This window comes from Cotesia glomerata, linkage group LG7, assembly GCF_020080835.1.
Source record: "Cotesia glomerata isolate CgM1 linkage group LG7, MPM_Cglom_v2.3, whole genome shotgun sequence".
In the NCBI taxonomy this organism is placed as follows: Eukaryota; Metazoa; Arthropoda; class Insecta; order Hymenoptera; family Braconidae; genus Cotesia; species Cotesia glomerata.
Window position 1 is genome coordinate 20,417,314 of NC_058164.1, and position 18,071 is coordinate 20,435,384.

An 18,071-nucleotide genomic window follows, 5' to 3' on the forward strand; every position below is an offset into this window, starting at 1 on the left:
AAAATCCAGTATAATTAATTTTCATGTTCTAGTAACTGGAGCAAAGTCCTATGGAATAGTCCTTTTAAGTTCATCAGTATTTTATCTTACAATAATAATAATAATACTACATGTTAAAAATCCATAAGTTTTAATTATATTAATTGGATAATGATGATGATGGTACGTTGAAGTATATAATGAGTCATATCTAGTTAATCTTACATCTAGGTCGCGGTTAATCAGAACACATATGTTACAATAAATCAAATCCTTCGGTTCACGGTAAATGGCTATCATTACAATTAAAAGTAAGTAGAACCATATCTATATTTTTATTTTTATATTATATTACTATTACTACTATAAAGGGGTTCAGTATGTGAATCATTTATCTTTACATACTCAATTTCAAATTTTATTTAATTACAATAATAATATATCATATTTTATTAGCATATAATACATACAAAAGAGTATAATACATGTTTTATAATTAATAATAATAACGATAATAATAACTAATAATCATAACAATAATAATTCATCATTGATACAATGATTGAAAATAATAATTAAACACTTACACTATACATTTTATATACAATTATAATCATTATACATAATTAATACTGATTTGTAGATTCGTTGCAATATCAATTGTAAGTCATTCATATGGCTGTAATTGCTTTACAAGTTTTACATAAAATATATGTTTAAAATAGATATTTTCAATACTCTGTAAAAAATTTTGACCGAAATTCTAAATATTAGTAAAGTTATAACGGAAATTCGAAAGCGCGCTGAACTTCCTTAAAATTTTAAAATTTATATGTATAAAAATATATTTCATAATAACTGATGTTTTAAATCTTCAACTAAAAGATAAATTTTATTTTAAGAAACTGCATTAATATAGGGGAGACTGGGGCACGACGGCTCCTTGGGACACAACGGCCCTTCTCAAAAATTAGATAAAAATTTTTTTTTTATTTTCCGTCTAGTTAAAATCCCCTAATTAAAAAAAAAAAACAGGTAAGTCGTAAATATTAATTCAATTTTTAAGCGTGTATTCAATTTGTGTATTTATGGTTACTAATTATCGTAATTTATTGACAGTAAAATTTTTTTTTTAAATAATATTTTTTCCTTTTTTCAACTAGCAATGGACACGAATAATGGGAATGTGAGTATGCCCGATATTCTCTACAACTAGATTGTACTTATTTTAGGAAGAAAGAAAAACAAAATAATGAAAACATTTACACCGAGAGAAAAATATGGTTCTCTGAACTAGGAAAACCTAGTCAGTAAGTATCACCACTGTTTAATTGAAGTTCTTATACCTAAAATTATTTATTATACTGTACTCCAAAATCATAGTTACTCAAAATATTTTTAAATAAATATGAGCATAATAGTCATCTTGGTTCACTTGAACTCAGTATGTCTCTCTACATTTTAAGTTACTGCAACTCGATTATCTATCGAAAGTTAATGATGACAAATTTTGGGAAAGGAGAGAAGAAAGGATAAAGGAAAAGGAGGGACCACTCGGTGGGAATTTTTTAGTGACCGAAAAAATAATTCGGACAGCCTGGATCGGGAGCCGAATTTGAATCTTTTGGTTGCACCTCAAGAGCTCTTCTAGTGAAGCTATCTGAGACATTGTCTGTAACTACCTTTTAGTCACCTAATAATTTGTTAATTAACATGATAATATTAAAATATTAATTAAAATATAGTTTATATAACTTTTTATCAAAAGTTACTTTAACTAATGCATAATTTGAGTAACTACAAAAAAAAAAAACGTTCAAAAAACTATATATTTACACTTGTGATGTTATACTTATAATTCAACTAACTATTCACTTTTCTTTCAGTGTAATGTCCAAAGGTCGCTTGCCTTACCAAGTTGAGAGTAGAACACTACTTCAAACGCTTTGCGTTATCAGGTGCACAAATCATTCAATCTAGACTATATCGAACCAAAATAAATCTTTCTGACACAATACGTAAATTTGATTAATCACACAATTTATAAAAATATTACTGTATAATAATATAAAAATTCATTTAAAAAACAACCTATCTAAAAGTCTTATTATTATCATTTCAAAATGATTGTCAGCAACAACTACCAAGAGAGAAATCGGCATGCATAATTATGTGTCAATATTGACTCATGAGTATCTAATGATTCTTTGCTGTCATGAAAACTGATATCTAGAGTGCGAATCTCTAAACGGTATGAAAGCGAGTTTAGGTGTAAACTAAATAATATAAAATAAATACCTAAAAACAGTCAAGAATGGTCATTCTTGACAAATTTTCTACTGTATGAACAAAGTATGATTATGAATAGACTATTCATGTCGATTTTCCCCTCCGCACATACAATATTCAAATAAAACCATGTTCTAAAGTAGAAATTTTGAAAACTCCAACATCCCTAGTCTCCGAATTGCTTCCTACAGCATTAGAACTTAATACAACGTCTTTTTCATCACTCAAATCCATTCCTAAGTTATTGTACTCTTTAGGCACAACAATATCATTTGGATAGATCACATACTTATCATCAGGTATCGTTGAAAATCTATCAGAAACAATAATACTACTATTGATACTATTTTGTAAATTCGATGATGAAAATCCTTTGCCAATTTCTTCCAAACTTTTGCCTTTAGTTTCAGGCACAATGAAACTGGCAAATAATGCACCGACCAAAGCCGCTACTGTGAAAATATACAAAGTTGCTTCAAATCCGATCAAGCTATTCATATGCGGATAAAATTTTACTGCAGCAAATGTCATAACTTGTGCAATCGCTGTTGTTAATCCACCAGCAGTGCTGCGATATTGCAGAGGATACAATTCGGATGTCATCACCCAAGGTAAAGTGAGATAGCCTATCATCGAAAATGCAACGTGGAGTGCAATACATATCAATGGCACCCATTTAGGTGTCCCTTGATACTTTATAGCAAGTGCGATTCCACCAGATGACAAAGCCATGCCCAATCCACTGGTGCATGCGAGGCTTTTCCTGCCAAAATGGTTGGCCAAGCCCGCTCCCAGAATAGCTGCCGCAAGTCGTATTATACTTATTCCAACACTAGCGACGTATTCGTCAATATCTGTACCGATGTCTTTTAAAAAATTTACTGCGTAAAACAAAATTACGTAAATACCGCACATCTGTTGAAGCGCGAAGAATAAAAACAAGATTATGAATGGTTTCCATATTGTTTTGATCACTTTTAATAAATTTTCAGACTTTTTCTCCGACTGTTTAATACTTGATGTGCATAGTTGCTTGTATTCGTCTTCGCAATCCAATCCAGGGCCTCGAAGCCACAACAATGCTTGTTTGGCCTCATTCAGCCGATTTTTGCGGACTAACCATGCTGGTGACTCAGGTATTACTCTAGTGAGAGCTAGCGAAATTATTGCTGGAATTATACTTATCGCAGCACTACTGTGCCAAGTAGTCAAAGCGCCGAGCGCATAAATTCCTAAGACTCCAAAGGATACCAGAATTGGGCCCGCTGACGCTAACCAGGCTCTTTGGTGTGGAGCTGCTGCCTGTAATTTAATTTTATATGAAAATGATGTTTATAGAGGTATTTCTTTTTACATAAATATTTATTATTAACAGAAAGTTATTAGTTTCATTGTTACAGACGTAAATCGAGCTTTTGACCAGATAAAAAGTTTTATCCTATCGAATGGCGAAAATTGTTTAGTGCAGCTATGCGTAAACTAAAAATTATTTTTCCATGAGAAAGAAATGACTAATTTGTCAATCTTTGATAGCTTAATATTAAGTTTAGTAAAATTAAGTTTGATTAAAATATACTTTAAAAGTAAATAAAGATATTATTAGTTAAAAGTTAGAAATGTGCTCAGTTATACCTAGCAAGAAACTGAAATGATATGGGTTCGATTTCGAGTCCAGGTCATAGAAAAAAAATAACTTTAGGATGAAGTATAAATGTTCATTTTTCATGAAAATATTTATGAAAATTTTAATTATTTTTAACAAAGAAAAAAGTTTCTTAGTTAAGTTATTATCCTCACCAGAGTCGTTTTCTTAGGATTTTTTTTTAAACTTTGGCAGATTAATATTTATATAATTCTGCATCGATTGGCGCAATTTGAGAATTTTTGACCATCTAGTTTCCGAGATATTTAATTTCAAAATTTGAGTTTTGAACGCTCTTATACATTACGGTATACGGTGTAACGGGTTGTTTATGCCTGTTCATTGGCCCCTAATTAATTTAAATAAAGAACAATCCAATAAACAAAATGATTCTAAATTAACAAGGGCGCCACCAGGATTTTTTAACACGGTTCCTGGAACCGGAAACCAGAGCTGAGCTTATAATCTACAGGGAGAGAGAGTGGAGGAAGGTGATCTGGAATGAATAAACTTTTATTTAACAATATCCGGACTTTTATTAATAACAAATCAACTTTAACAAATTTTGCTGACAATTCAGCTCACTTATAAACTAACAACTTATTACCTAGCGACGCGGAGAATTGACTGCGAAATAAACGATATTTACAAACGACCCTTTTTCCAAACGACGATACAATGACTAGCTGGGATGTTCTAACGGACGGTCTTCCACAACCTGGTTACAACTAGTTGGGCTTTGTCAGAACGAACGGTCTCCCACACCTGCCTAAAACTAAACTTAATCCTGCAGTGTCCTCCCTTGAGCGTCTATACTGCAGTTTCTATCTTACTACCGTGGTACCCCACTTGGCGTCTATACCACGGCTTCTAACTTACTACCGTTGTACCCCACTTGGCGTTTATACAACGGCTTCTAACTACGTCGCGTTGTCCACTTGGCACACACGCTCTATCAAAATTCTTAATCCTGACGGTACCCTCTTATGGAGCGTCTATACCGCAGTTTCTAACTAAATCGCGCTGTCCACCGGACCCTCACGCTCTATAGACTGTCTGAACTACTCTCCTCGACAAAACCAACAAGTAGAGAATGTACACACTCACACACACATATCCTGCACGATCTTCACACACATAACCCGCTCACACACACACACACACACACACACACACTGGCTCTACTTAACTTTTATTTTTGACTTATAAAATTAAACTCCAAAAATTACAACATTAATTTTTATTAAAATTTTCAGTCATTAGCTCGCAATTAAATCGTAAACCATTTTCACAACTAATAATTTAATTCTCAAAAAATCTACACTAAAAACCGATGCTTGAATTTATTCTAAATTATCCACGAGTTTAATACTCAACATTAAATAAATTTTTAGGAACAATATCGACGCATAAATTTATTTCAATTCAACTCGTAATTTATTTCTTAAATTTTGAATAAATTCTTAAGAATACTCTTTATAAAATTCTAACTAATTTTCTGGGACTTAATCCACGCCGTTAAATATTTTTATAAATAATTCCAATAAAATAATACTTTTAATTTTCAATAGTTCAATATATAAAATGACCACGTGGAATTTTTCGATTTATAAATAATTAATAAAACAATTTATCTCAATGTAAAATAAATTCACGGAAAATTATCCACGGGTATTCAATCTTAATTGCGTCGAAGTTCAGTAGCCAATTCTCAATAAATAAAATATTTTTAAATAATTTCCAATAACAAATTATATTAATAAATGATAATTCAATTGTTATAATTTATAATAATAGTCCAGTTGTTAATTTTGTAAATTGTTGCATAGTAAAATTCACAAAGGAATTTGCGCGCTCAAAATGGACGCCGTTGTTCGTAACTGCGTAGCACGTTTTGGACCTCGGGTACCGAATGCTATGTCATGTCGATTGGAACCTTCTCGATGTTCAGAATTTAATTAATAAAATAAATTTATTTAAACCAATCTAAGATGTTGACAATTATCAATTGGCCAAATTAACAAATCAATTACTTACGACTTCCAAACCCAAGAGGTCTAGAACATTCCTCGGGTATAAAATCCCCAAGAAGAATGTTCAAACTGCTAACGAACCAAATTAATTAAATAAATAATTATTATTAAGCAAAATTCTTATAGACAATTGAATTACCAAAAATTAAATTAATAAATGAGAAGTAGTACTATTAATGAGCCGGGTATGCACCCCAAGGCTCAACAAAGAGGCAAAAGTCTCAATACCTTAACAAGTTATATACTTGAAGAAAACTCTGGTACTGAATCGGCTTCCTTCTTTTTGGATACTTTGGCTGGTGATGTTGCTTCAGTGGACACTGCACTACTTCTCACTCACCGCAGCTACTCAACTGACCAAGAAACCCAAAATTTCCCCCACTTAATGCTAATGGGTCCCGAAGACCGAGACGCGCCAGTGCTGCGTCGAATAATTATCACGCGTGTGCGGTTTTACCGTCACAGGGTAAATAGCCCTGTTACAACGGGATATCGAAAAGTTTACCTACAAACATTTTTACCCTGATAGCCATCTTAACTTAAACTTTTATTCAATCTACTGCCGAAATTTGTAGCCAACTTGATGAAAAGTTGCAAACCAAACGTTTTTACTTAAGTTGTCTACAAGTTACAGTGCAATTTGACGTCAAGACTTGCAGTACAAGTATTTTATTCAAGTTGTAGTAAAATTATAGTACAATTTAACTAAAAGTTCGGTGTTAACTTGTATTCAAATTGGGGCTGTAAATTGCATTCAATTTGTTTACAACTATTGTACTATAAATTTACGGCAAACTTGATGTCAAGTTAACTGTAACTGCTGAAATGCAACTACTTTTAATCAAAAGCGTGGCTATCAGGGTATATCTTAGAAACTTTTCCTAGGATCTTTTTAAAAAACTAGAGTAACGTTAACTAACGACTAGACAATTTAAAAAAAAAAAAATTCATTTATAATTTCATTTAAATTTATAATTTCATTTAAAATATCAATTTTGACGATATGCAATTATTTTGAAAAAATAATAAATTTTCAATTTTTTAGCATTTGCTAACAAATATTCGTTAAACAAAAAATATTTATTGTTAAGAATTATATTACTTAATGATTATTTAACTTTGGATTTTCCATTGAATGGCCACGACTAGGTTACCCATCCTTGGCCCAAGTCTGGCGTGCCATCAAATGGGCAGAGCTAGGTGAGCCAGCCTTGGCCCAAGTCTGGCGTACCATGAAATGGCCAGAGTTAGGTGAGCCAGTCTTGGGCCAAGACTGGCGCGCCATTGGACGGCTGAGGTTAGTTAACCCAGCCTTGGCCCAATTTTGGTTTACCAAAGGAACGGCCAAGGCTGAATTGCCCAGTCTTGGCCCAAGTCTGGGACGCCAAGCCTGGCGTCCCAGTGTTGGCGCAAGCTTGGCCCCGTCGTTCAACTCTGGGGACTCCTACACGGGAAGCCTTGTTTTGACCGGTCAAACCGTTCGAACGTTGTTAGTGACATCCTCGTAAAAATAGTTAGAACTGCTGCCTATGACCTCAAAACATGGAGATCTAATGGAAACTCGATTTTCGAAAACCGGGGTGAAACCAATAACTTACCAATTTTTTGAAAATCATTGATTTCTATAGCGAGAAGTTTAAACTGTTTCGGGTTTTTTATAATCAAACATCACACGTCTTCATATATATTTATATATGTTTACATACAATTATAAATTTTTAAGGTCAGATATGCTTGTACACATGCACAAATATAATAATAACAATGAACCTGGGATTTTTGGTGAATCTGAAAGGCAAAACTTTCTTAAAGTTGCGTTATGAATCATTATGATGTCATCTGCATAATTATCAAATTTTTTCAAGAAAGTGTTGTTAATATACTTATTAAGATATTAATTGAATTTGCGAATCTGACAGAATTATAGTCAAATTATTTGTTTGAATTACGCAATAGGATTTCAGTAATTTACTGCAGAAGATGGTTTTAAGAGAAATCTAATAAGAGAAGAGTAATCATGTGTGTTATACGTATTCTCTCGGAGCGGTTTTGTTTTCAAGTCCCCAAGTAGATTAAGTGATATCATATTTAAATTCTGAATTCACTTTTATTTTTTACTATAATTATTTAACAAGTCTATCAAATAAACAGTGTCACGTTTTAAAAAATACATAATTATTGCTTTATATGATACCGATTAATTATATAAACTTTGAAATGCAAATTATTCATAAATTAAATTACAATTCAACTATGGTTTCCACCAATAAGACTGAAAATATTAATTTTTATTTATGTTATACGTTTCTTTATTCATTTATTATAATAAGTACCTATATTTTATAGACATGTTCATAAATTTATTTTTCTAAATCTGAAACAGTGAAAATCACTGGAAATTAGTGGTATATTCACTATTTCACCACTTGGTATACTTATAGCTGTGAAACAGCGAAATTCCACTGATTCATTTTAAGAGAGTATCATATCTCGAAAAATGCTTTTTAAAACAAACAAAATATGGTTTAATAAAATATGTAAATGTTTTATGTAAAATACCTGGGAAAAAATATCTTTCATCTACGTAAATCAGTGAAGATAAAAAAAATAGCGAGCTACATTTACGTAGATATAAGGAGGTATAATGATCCGAACAAAAACAGTTTCACTGTAAAAAAAAATCGCGCCAAGTCCACGTTCATAAGACAATTAGGAAAAAAAAATTTTTTTTTCTTTACAAAAAAATACAAAATAAAAAAATTAAAAAATCCAAGTAACTGATATGATTGTTTATGATTTTTGGAAATTAAAACAAATCTTATTGTAAATTTAAAAATTAAAAAAAAAATTTTAGAACGTATTTAGTGTGCGTGGTTGCAAAATATTTTACTTTTAATGAAATTCGTAAATTCTATTTACTAGGACTTTAAAGAAATTGAAATACACAATGACGCACACCAAGTACGTTCTAAAATTTTTTTTTTAATTTCCGAAAATCATAAACAATGGATTTGAACGGAACTTGGCGCCAGATTCTACCGAATCTGTGGATATCACAATTATATTTACTTCGATCTACAAATATTCATAGGTTATCTCTATAATTAAAGAAATAAGGAAAATTTTGTCTCCGGCGTATTTATATGATAAAATAATTTTTTGAAATTAAATTTCGTATTATCGGAAAGTTCTTGACTTGAACTTGAGATGTTTCAATGTTTCACATGCTTTTCAGAATATGAAAAATACAGATAAACGTCGTTTGTTTATTTATTTATTTTGTTTTGTCCATGTGGATGTAGTTGTATGTCAAAAATTAATTTATATAATTAAGAGACTAAGAAAAATTTTGTAACGGGTATTTCTTTATTGAAAATGGATTTTGATGTTTTTTCAGTGATAGACATTTGTGATTCAAATATTTGAGAGAGTAAGGAAAATTTTGTGACTATCATATTATTATTTTGAAAATGATTTTCACTTTTTCAAGGTTTTATACATTTTTGAGTGATAGTTAATTTTTTATGTCAAGTTTTTGAAGTAGTTTTAAATAGCTTGTTGCTTCTGTAAATTTTTTTCACGTATTTTCCATTAAATTATTCGTAATCGATCTCGTCAGCACTATTATTTTACAAATTTATTTAAAAAGTACCCAAACCATGTATAGTGTGATTAAAAATATCAAAAAGTCATTAAGACAACGTTATCTTATTTATAATCTGTAAATCTCTACAGTCGCATAGTGACTTCAGGTTGCTAGTATCAATTACAAGATCACCGTATATCAACTTAGATCTAAGTAGTTATACGGACGTTAGAATTGTGATCTCTTTATATTTTTTTACATCTACGTACATCTATATCGCATTTTTCTTATCTCCATTGATCTAAGTAGATTTACGTAAAAAAATATTTTTCCTCAGAAAAGACTATTTTAAATACTTTAGTTATAACGATCAAAACTATTAATTGATGTTTTTAAAGCTCTTATGTTATCACTGTGAAAATTATATTAATTTTTACTTTGCATGCGAATAACTTTATGATAGTACAGACGCGCAAACATTTATTATGGAACACTTGTAAATTTTTTAGTCTTGAATTTAACTTTTTGGGATTTCCATAGTAAAATTATCGACAGTTTCATATAGCCCAGCGATATTAAATGCACCAATAGTAAAATTTAATGTCAATTTTTCAGTGTATTTAAACTGGGAGCCATAATTAAGGTTGTATTAAAAAATATTTTTGTCAATTATACATTTCTAAATCATAATGATAATGTCGACTTATTAGGGCGTATAAAAAAAAATTTTTAATTTGAAAGAATTTTTCTTTTTCTAAAAAAATTTTTTAGTTTAAGAATTTTTCTATTCAAATCAAAAAGATGAAGATCTCCAAAATTATTTACTTCAAATAAATTTTTTTTTTCTGTGTAAATCATAACTACGTCAACCATAAACAAAATAACTACGTCAACCATCGAACTAATGGGAAGAGAGAATATAGCTCTCGAACAAAAGGGAAGATGGACCATCCATCTTTGGGCTTAAATAAAAAATCTACTAGTCACTTGACCTAATATGGCATAAAAACTTTAACTAATATATTATCTGGTAGGTTTTAAAATATCATGAATAACCAAATTGTAAGTATAATCTAACACTGAAAAAAAAAATTAACTTGATTCAAGAGAAAAATTCTTGAATCAAGTAAAATTTTCTTAAATCAAGAAAAATTTTCCTTAAATCAAGAATTTTTCTACTCAAATCAAGAATATTAAGTTCTTCAAAATTATATACTTGATTCAAGAACATTTTTTTTTTCTGTGAACGATAGCGGAAATATTTTTTCAATATGAGCAATAAATATCCGCGAGTAACTACTTATCAATCAAGAAAAAATAATAAATTTTTCTCTACATTACCTCAGTTACGTATAAATACAGAGCATTAGCCATCCCAGTACCGATGCCGCCAATAAATCTTCCAGCGTATAATGTCGGTACGTCATGTGCGAATGCGATAAGTAACCAACCGGTAACATGAGGCAATGTCGCCAATGCTATTGCCGAGCGTCTACCCATGCACTCCGCAGTTATCCCGGCAATAAATGCCCCCAATGGATTTGAAATAACCCCTAACGAAGCTACCCATGATGCTTCATTGATGCCCGCAAAATTAGATTTCAACAATTTCGGCACTAATATCGCACTGAATCCTTGTGATAGTCCGACCGATATTTGACCAGAGTGCGCAGCCAAGCCGGCAATTATCTGAAATTATTAACGTTGAATCATAAATTATTGTTATTACCATAAATTATGAATTGGAATTGTTAAAAAGTACTTACACCTTTGGCGTCAGCAACATAGAGTAACTTCCACCAGTATCGCGCTTGATCTTGCATATTGAATTTTTTCCTAAACGATAAACAAGTTGCAGCTATTCCATTAAATTATTATTGACAATACGTTTAAATAAGATATGTAATATGTTGATCACATGCTGAAAATTAATAATATGAGTCACGAGAAATTTTATAGCATAATTTAATTTATGAATGGAACGAAAGCATAACAGACTAAGAGAAGTGTAAGATGAGTAATTTCGTTTAAATTGAATGATAAGACTCTATTATCAATGACTCAAAATGCTTGAGATATTTTGATTAAATAATAAATACTTTTGTTTTTTGTTATTTAATGGTAATTTGTTTCCTTCGATCCTTACAGAGTGAAAGGAAGACAAGTTAGTGGAAACTAATAAAAAAATTTTTAATTAATAATGTCTGTTTTAGTTGAAGTTTGCCTGATAAAGTTGAATTTACGAAATGTGTGGGTATGTATGCAACAATTTAGCCTGTTCAAGCAACCTTGTCCAAATTTTTGTACATTATTAATTCTTCCCGTACTGAAAAAAAATATATGCCGCATATACGGGGGCAAAAAAAAAGTATGTGGCGTATATATTTTATATGTGCGACGTACATGTATTTTTGTCAGCATATATGCGCAAATATATTTTTTCAGTGTGGGTTGTAGTACAATGAACGATGCTAATGGTTCATTATGGAGAAGCTTACAAAATATCGGTTGGAAATTGTTGTGCGATGATTTTTTATCAGGTAGTTTATTATTAAAATTAAAACGTGACTTTTTTGTAAATAATTTTTCTTCGTTATTTTGTTTTATAAATTAATTAATGTGACTTTTTAGTAAAAAAAAGAATAATTTTGCAAAATATTTTATGACAAAATAAAAAAAAATTTTTAAAAAAAATCTTTTTTTAAAGATCAACGAAACCGATATGAAAAAATATTTAAACGTCTGTTTTTTCGGTTTATTTAAAATAAATACCGGCTTATCTCATGAAGGATTAAATATTTTGCAACAAACTTTTTAACGACTTATTAAACAATGAAATCGTTTTGCCAATTTAACAAACACTAACTTACGAATTGTTGAAACAATAATAACAATTCTTATTATTATTATTATCTCACTATTACACACCAACTTTAATTGACCACATTGTGTAAGATTAAACTCTTATGCAAAAACGGATAAGTTTTTTATTACACTAAATAAGTCGCTCGTATTTAAAAATCATCGGAATTAATCAACATCTTTTACATTAATTTTTTCAATTACTTTAAAAGTAGAAAAAAACCAATTCGTAAAAATTTTACCTTTCTATCAAATAATGTTTAAATAGAATTAAATCACTCAGTATCGAAATTTACAGCATTGTGAAACCAAATTTCAAAAATCACAGTAAAAGTCACCATTTACTATAAAAACCATCACTTAAAAGTAAAATCAGTTTAATTTATTGAAATAAATTAAAAAATAAAAGTAACTTATGAATGTACGTTGTTTTTTAATAATCCTTAATAAAAGCCAGCCACTGACTATCGGCAATTTTTCAACTCGTACTGAGAGCATTCGGACTACACTCGCATTTATATACTTATATTCATGTTGCAGTAGACACCGATTGTCATTATTGCTAATCGTTAAAAATTCCGAAGTAATAGTTGTGAAAAATTTTTTTGTTTAATATTTTGTCATAAGATTATTCAATATTCCAAATACGTGATAATGATAATGTTTTCCGTTTGACATAATTTATGTGTTTAAAGAAAATAAAATAAGTTTATTTTTCAATCATAAATTATGTGGTAAATAAATAAACAAACTTTTCTTAGTTGTCTTATTTGGAATAAATTTAAATGAATTGATTTATTGTTTTACTTATAGTTTGAAATACGATAACCTTTCTATGTCAATCATAACAAAGTAACTGTTAGAATTAGATTGACATAATGATTTGTGATCAAGTTAGCAAATTTTTTGTAATTTAAAACAAAAGTTAATTAAGTTAACATCTTTTTACTATCTAGCTTCATGCAAATATTTTTCATGAACAATTAATATTTTAGTGAACATAATTTCTTCTGACAAAAAAAAAATAATTTTTTCGGTCTGTGAATTTTTTCGAAATTTAATTTTTGAAAAAAAAAGAATAATATCATTTTATTTATACACAATATTATTTTATTTATACACAATTTCTAAAGTAAGAACATCTGACATCTTTCACGTCGTATCTCTCCTATTGCGTGTGTAAATAGTGGCATTGAATTTTCACATATGCGTGTCTTCTTTCGGAATTCTCAAAGTTTAGATTTTTCAATTTGATAAAACAGTTTTTCTATTTCGAAATTAAAATTTTTATCTTTAAAATTTTTTTCTTAATTTTCCAAAATTTCAAAATTTTAAGAAACATTGTAATAAAAAAAAAACTCATTTCCGAATAATAACTGTAATTTTTTATTTTCACAAAAAGTGAGCAGTTAATTAATTATCATTATAACTTTGAGTACAAAAAACTGATGTTATCTATATCTCTATAATGTAGATAATCTATTATGTTATAATTAACAAAAGTTTCATTTTTAGTACGCAGAGCTTACACATAAACACTTTTTGACTTATTCGAATTTTTAATAATTCTATCTTTTTATTGAAAAATGTTTCGAATTTCATTGGCAATCCATTAACATCACTTTTTTTTACTATTCTTAAATTGTTGAAAAGTAAATTAAATCAGACTTAAAAACTTTTTTTACAAATTACTTTTCACTTATAAGTTTTGACTTTTTCAGACTAAGAGTGTACTGTAATCTATCAAAAACGCATTACTTTCTAAAATTTTTACTCTTTTATCATCTTTAATAAGTAGTATAACAATAATATTATTTAACACAAATAAAAATTAATTTTTTGAACTTAAAAAAATGCAAAGGTAAATATTTTGCAATCGGATCAATTGCCTTAACTTAAAAATTGTTAAATGGATAGAACTTTCAATAGCAAAATTTTAACACTAAAAACTTTTTTTAATAAATTTTTTATTCTATCCTGAAAGTTTCAATAAAAATAAAAACTAAAACTACGAGAAAAACACACAAAATTTTTTGTAGTAGATCCGAAATTTAATGTTTCTTACTCTTTTGGTCTTTTTTGGTATGTAATTACAAATGCATAAAACTTGAAACTCGTTATTCAAGAGAATAAATTAATTCTTATTAAAATAACTGATTATAAACCATTATGCAATAAAGATCTTAGTAATTAAAACTGAAAAAAGTAAAATAATTAATAAGGAACGAATACAATCCAGGATCTAAATAGTAACATTGTTTACTTGTTGATAAATAAATGTAAAAAAACAACAAACAAACAATAAACAATAATAAATAAAAAAAAAAAAAAAAAAAAAGTAATTGATCTGAAGGCGGAACAATTCAAGAATTCAAGAACATTGTCTGTCGCCCGAGGGTAACTATCACCCACTTGCAAACATAAAACATAAATCCCCTTATAAGTATTAAGAAATCTGTATCAAGGACATTAATCTCCGGAAGTTCAATGTCTTAGAGACATTTAACTCGTCTAAATTCATTTGAGTCATCAATGTAAATGTTTATTACCATACTGCTTATCCTTCAATTAAGATTAACATTGATTCGATAGTCCTTGCATACATTTACATTGTATTTCATTTAAATGTCTTTAATTTTTTCTCTTCTATTGAAGAATTAAACAATTATTTACTTACCCAAATTTAATTTTCAAACAAATTATGTTTAATGTTCTCATTATCTTACGATTAATTGAACACATATCTGAATTACATAAATATTTAGTATTTTTTTTCTCGATAATGGTAATGGAGATGAAAATACTGGATTGTTCCTATGATTAATTTATCGATTGATTTTAATTGTACAGATTAGATAGATAATCACCGCAATGCAAATTGGATTTACTGATAAGACCATTGACGTTTGTTGCATAATAATTCCACAGGGTAATTGGTAGGTTTGCCTACCTGGTATGTATGTACAATCTGCGATGTTTAATGTTCAGTTTTATCAAGAGAAGGAAAGAGAGAGAGAACACGACGACGGAAGGTCAGACTCTAGAGGTGGAAGTAATGTGTCAATATGATGAAACTTTGATATTCATACGATTTTTTTATCAGATATTTAAACAAAAATTTATAGAGAATCAGTGCACTAATGAATTTATTAAATTTTTTCCATCCGCGTCATTCCAAGTTACGTGAGAAATATTTTATTTTTTATTGCCATTATGCCGTAATTAGTTTATTATTCTATAATTTTATCAAAAAGTTCTTTGTTTTGACTCAATTCGTGTGTAACGTAATATTTTTGTTCAAGTTACACAACTTCCGTGTTTAATAGAAAAAAAAAAAAATATTTGTATTTTTTTAATTTCAAAAACTTAATATTAAATTTAACAAAAAGAAATCTTAATAAAATAAATTTTAATAGTTAATAATTTTTTTGGCAATTAAATTTTTTAACAAAAGCGATGGTTTTTTGTCTGATAAATTTCACAACAAAGTAATTTAAGCGAAAAAATTATTTGTTGAAGTGACAAACTGATTGATGATTGTAAAAAATTTTATCAAAAAAAAAGAAGATATTAATACCTTAAGTTAAATTTGTTTGATTGTATTAAAACTTATCAGATACAACGAATTTGGTCACGCGATACTTAATAATATGGTATTTTTATTATTATTCTTATAATAATTCGATAAGATTATATAAGGGAAAATATTGTTGCCTGTGTCGGTAACTTTTAATTTGTTTGTTAGTAAAAATAGATTCGTGTATTAAACATTGTTTCTTAGGTAATTGCCCTGAGTGTAAGTATACTCATTGATGTAAGATAATAATAACAATAATTGAATTCATCTTGAGTAATTACACAATTATGCAATCATTGAGTAACAACTTGCTCGATTATAACCTTGACAATGACCATTGCAACTAAATCCGATAGTTTAAAAAAAATGTGTGTTAATCTATTTCTTATTCATATATCAAACATATTTTATTACACCTTATTATTTTGCAATAAAAACTTTATTTTTATTATTTTTTCATTATCAGATTTTTTATAGAGGCTATAATTTAAACTTGAATTATGTAACAAATAAATTTTTATTAATTAATGGATTCAACGTAGTTATTTAAGGATAAAAATTGATTAAGATTAAGAAAATTTTCGAGAAAAAATTTCTTTTGAAAAAAATGAGCAATGTTGTAATAAAAAATTAATTTGATGAAAATTTTTAACAATTTTATTTCTTAGGTGAAAAAATCAAAATTTTTGTATCAGTAAATTTTCTTGTAGAGAAAACAATTTTAGAGAGACAGCGTGTGAATTTTTATCAAATTTTTTTTTTCATATCAATTATAATTCATTTTTGTAAGAAAGACACGGGAATGTTATAATGATTGCACATTGAAAGTTACAATGAATATTATGTAAAATAATTACATGGATAAAAGGTACATACCAATTCGATAGAATTTGGAATCTGTGCAAGTCGAAACAATACTCTATTTAAATTTCATGTCTAGAGCTAAAAATGCAATTCTATAAAGCGACCATGCCAGCGGAGCGGGCGAGTAATAGCTAGTATTATAATAAGTAGATTTCGAGATTTGGAATTTAATGTGTATTATTAGTTTTACTTTTAGTTAAATAAATAAAAATGACTTTTATTTATTATTATTATTATTATTATGTTATTAAATGCTCAGGGGGGTTGTCCCCGGAGTCCGATTCTCCGAGGGCCCAGCCTGAGCTCCATCCATTACTGCTGTACCACTCCGCACAACAAGGCGGTTAGTGATCACAGCAGGCCAAAGTCATTTTCCTAAGTAGACGGAGGGAACCTAGTATGACAGCCTTTTGCATCCTGACCGCCAAGAATTCAGCTTTTGATGAGCAAGCTGGAACTCTGGCAAGTGAGGATACAAAAGACTGTTTCATCCCTCCGAGGACGCCAACAATCAGGACGACGAGCTTGACACGGTAACCTGGGTAAAGTTTGCCAATTTCAAATAGGAGATCCTGATATATCTGTCTTTTGTGCTCTTCTTTGGCTGAGATGTTGTATTCAGCCGGGGCCGAGAACTCAATGACATAAATGTCACGAGTGGCCTTGTCGAAGAGCACAATATCAGGTTTGTTGTGATCGATCCGCCGGGTTGTTGCAAATGGCATGTTCCAGTAAATTTTGCAACTGTCATTCTCAACAACCTGGGGAATATCTCCTGGTAGATAAGGCAGCACTGGTGTCATATCAATACCGTAGTAATGACGAAGATAGTAGTACAGTACTCTCAGGGCAGCGTTGTGACGCTGGATATATGTACCTCTCGCCAACACAGGACATGCCGACAAAAGGTGCATGAGCGTCTCCGGATGTTGTTTACACATCCTACATGACGTGTCCAGAAGCTGCACCTGGAGCACCTTGCTACGGTATTCTAGAGTGTTAATGACACCATCTTGGCAGGCAAATATGAACCCTTCAGTCTCGGACATCAGGCCAGCTGACTTTAAGAAGGAAAACGTCAGCTGGGTGGACAAGCCATGATCACGCACGTGTTTGAAGAACACGCTGTGCATGGACTTGTCCATCAGTTCGCCTAGGAGTAGTTTTTCCTCGGCGTTCCTGATGACGCTCTTGAATTCCTCCTTTCGGAGTTCCATAAGAGCGTTTATCTCTCCAAGA

The 18,071-nt window shown here is 29.7% G+C and overlaps 1 protein-coding gene across 3 annotated transcripts; it reads right to left on the bottom strand.

Moving 5' to 3' along the window:
* Positions 1-541: 541 nt before the first annotated feature.
* LOC123269164 (facilitated trehalose transporter Tret1-like) lies at positions 542-12,898 on the bottom strand. Of its 3 annotated transcripts, none has more exons than XM_044734739.1 (4): positions 12,634-12,898; positions 11,296-11,365; positions 10,871-11,218; positions 542-3,570 (listed from the first exon to the last, which is right to left on the bottom strand). In XM_044734739.1, exons 2-4 carry the CDS (start codon positions 11,350-11,352, stop codon positions 2,386-2,388), a joined length of 1,590 nt encoding a protein of 529 aa, XP_044590674.1. In that variant the 5' UTR covers positions 11,353-11,365; positions 12,634-12,898; the 3' UTR covers positions 542-2,385. The 3 variants fall into 3 exon arrangements, with proteins under 3 accessions (XP_044590674.1, XP_044590676.1, XP_044590675.1); XM_044734741.1 differs by lacking the exon at positions 12,634-12,898 and adding an exon at positions 12,400-12,566; XM_044734740.1 differs by lacking the exon at positions 12,634-12,898 and adding an exon at positions 12,396-12,566.
* Positions 12,899-18,071: the final 5,173 nt, after the last annotated feature.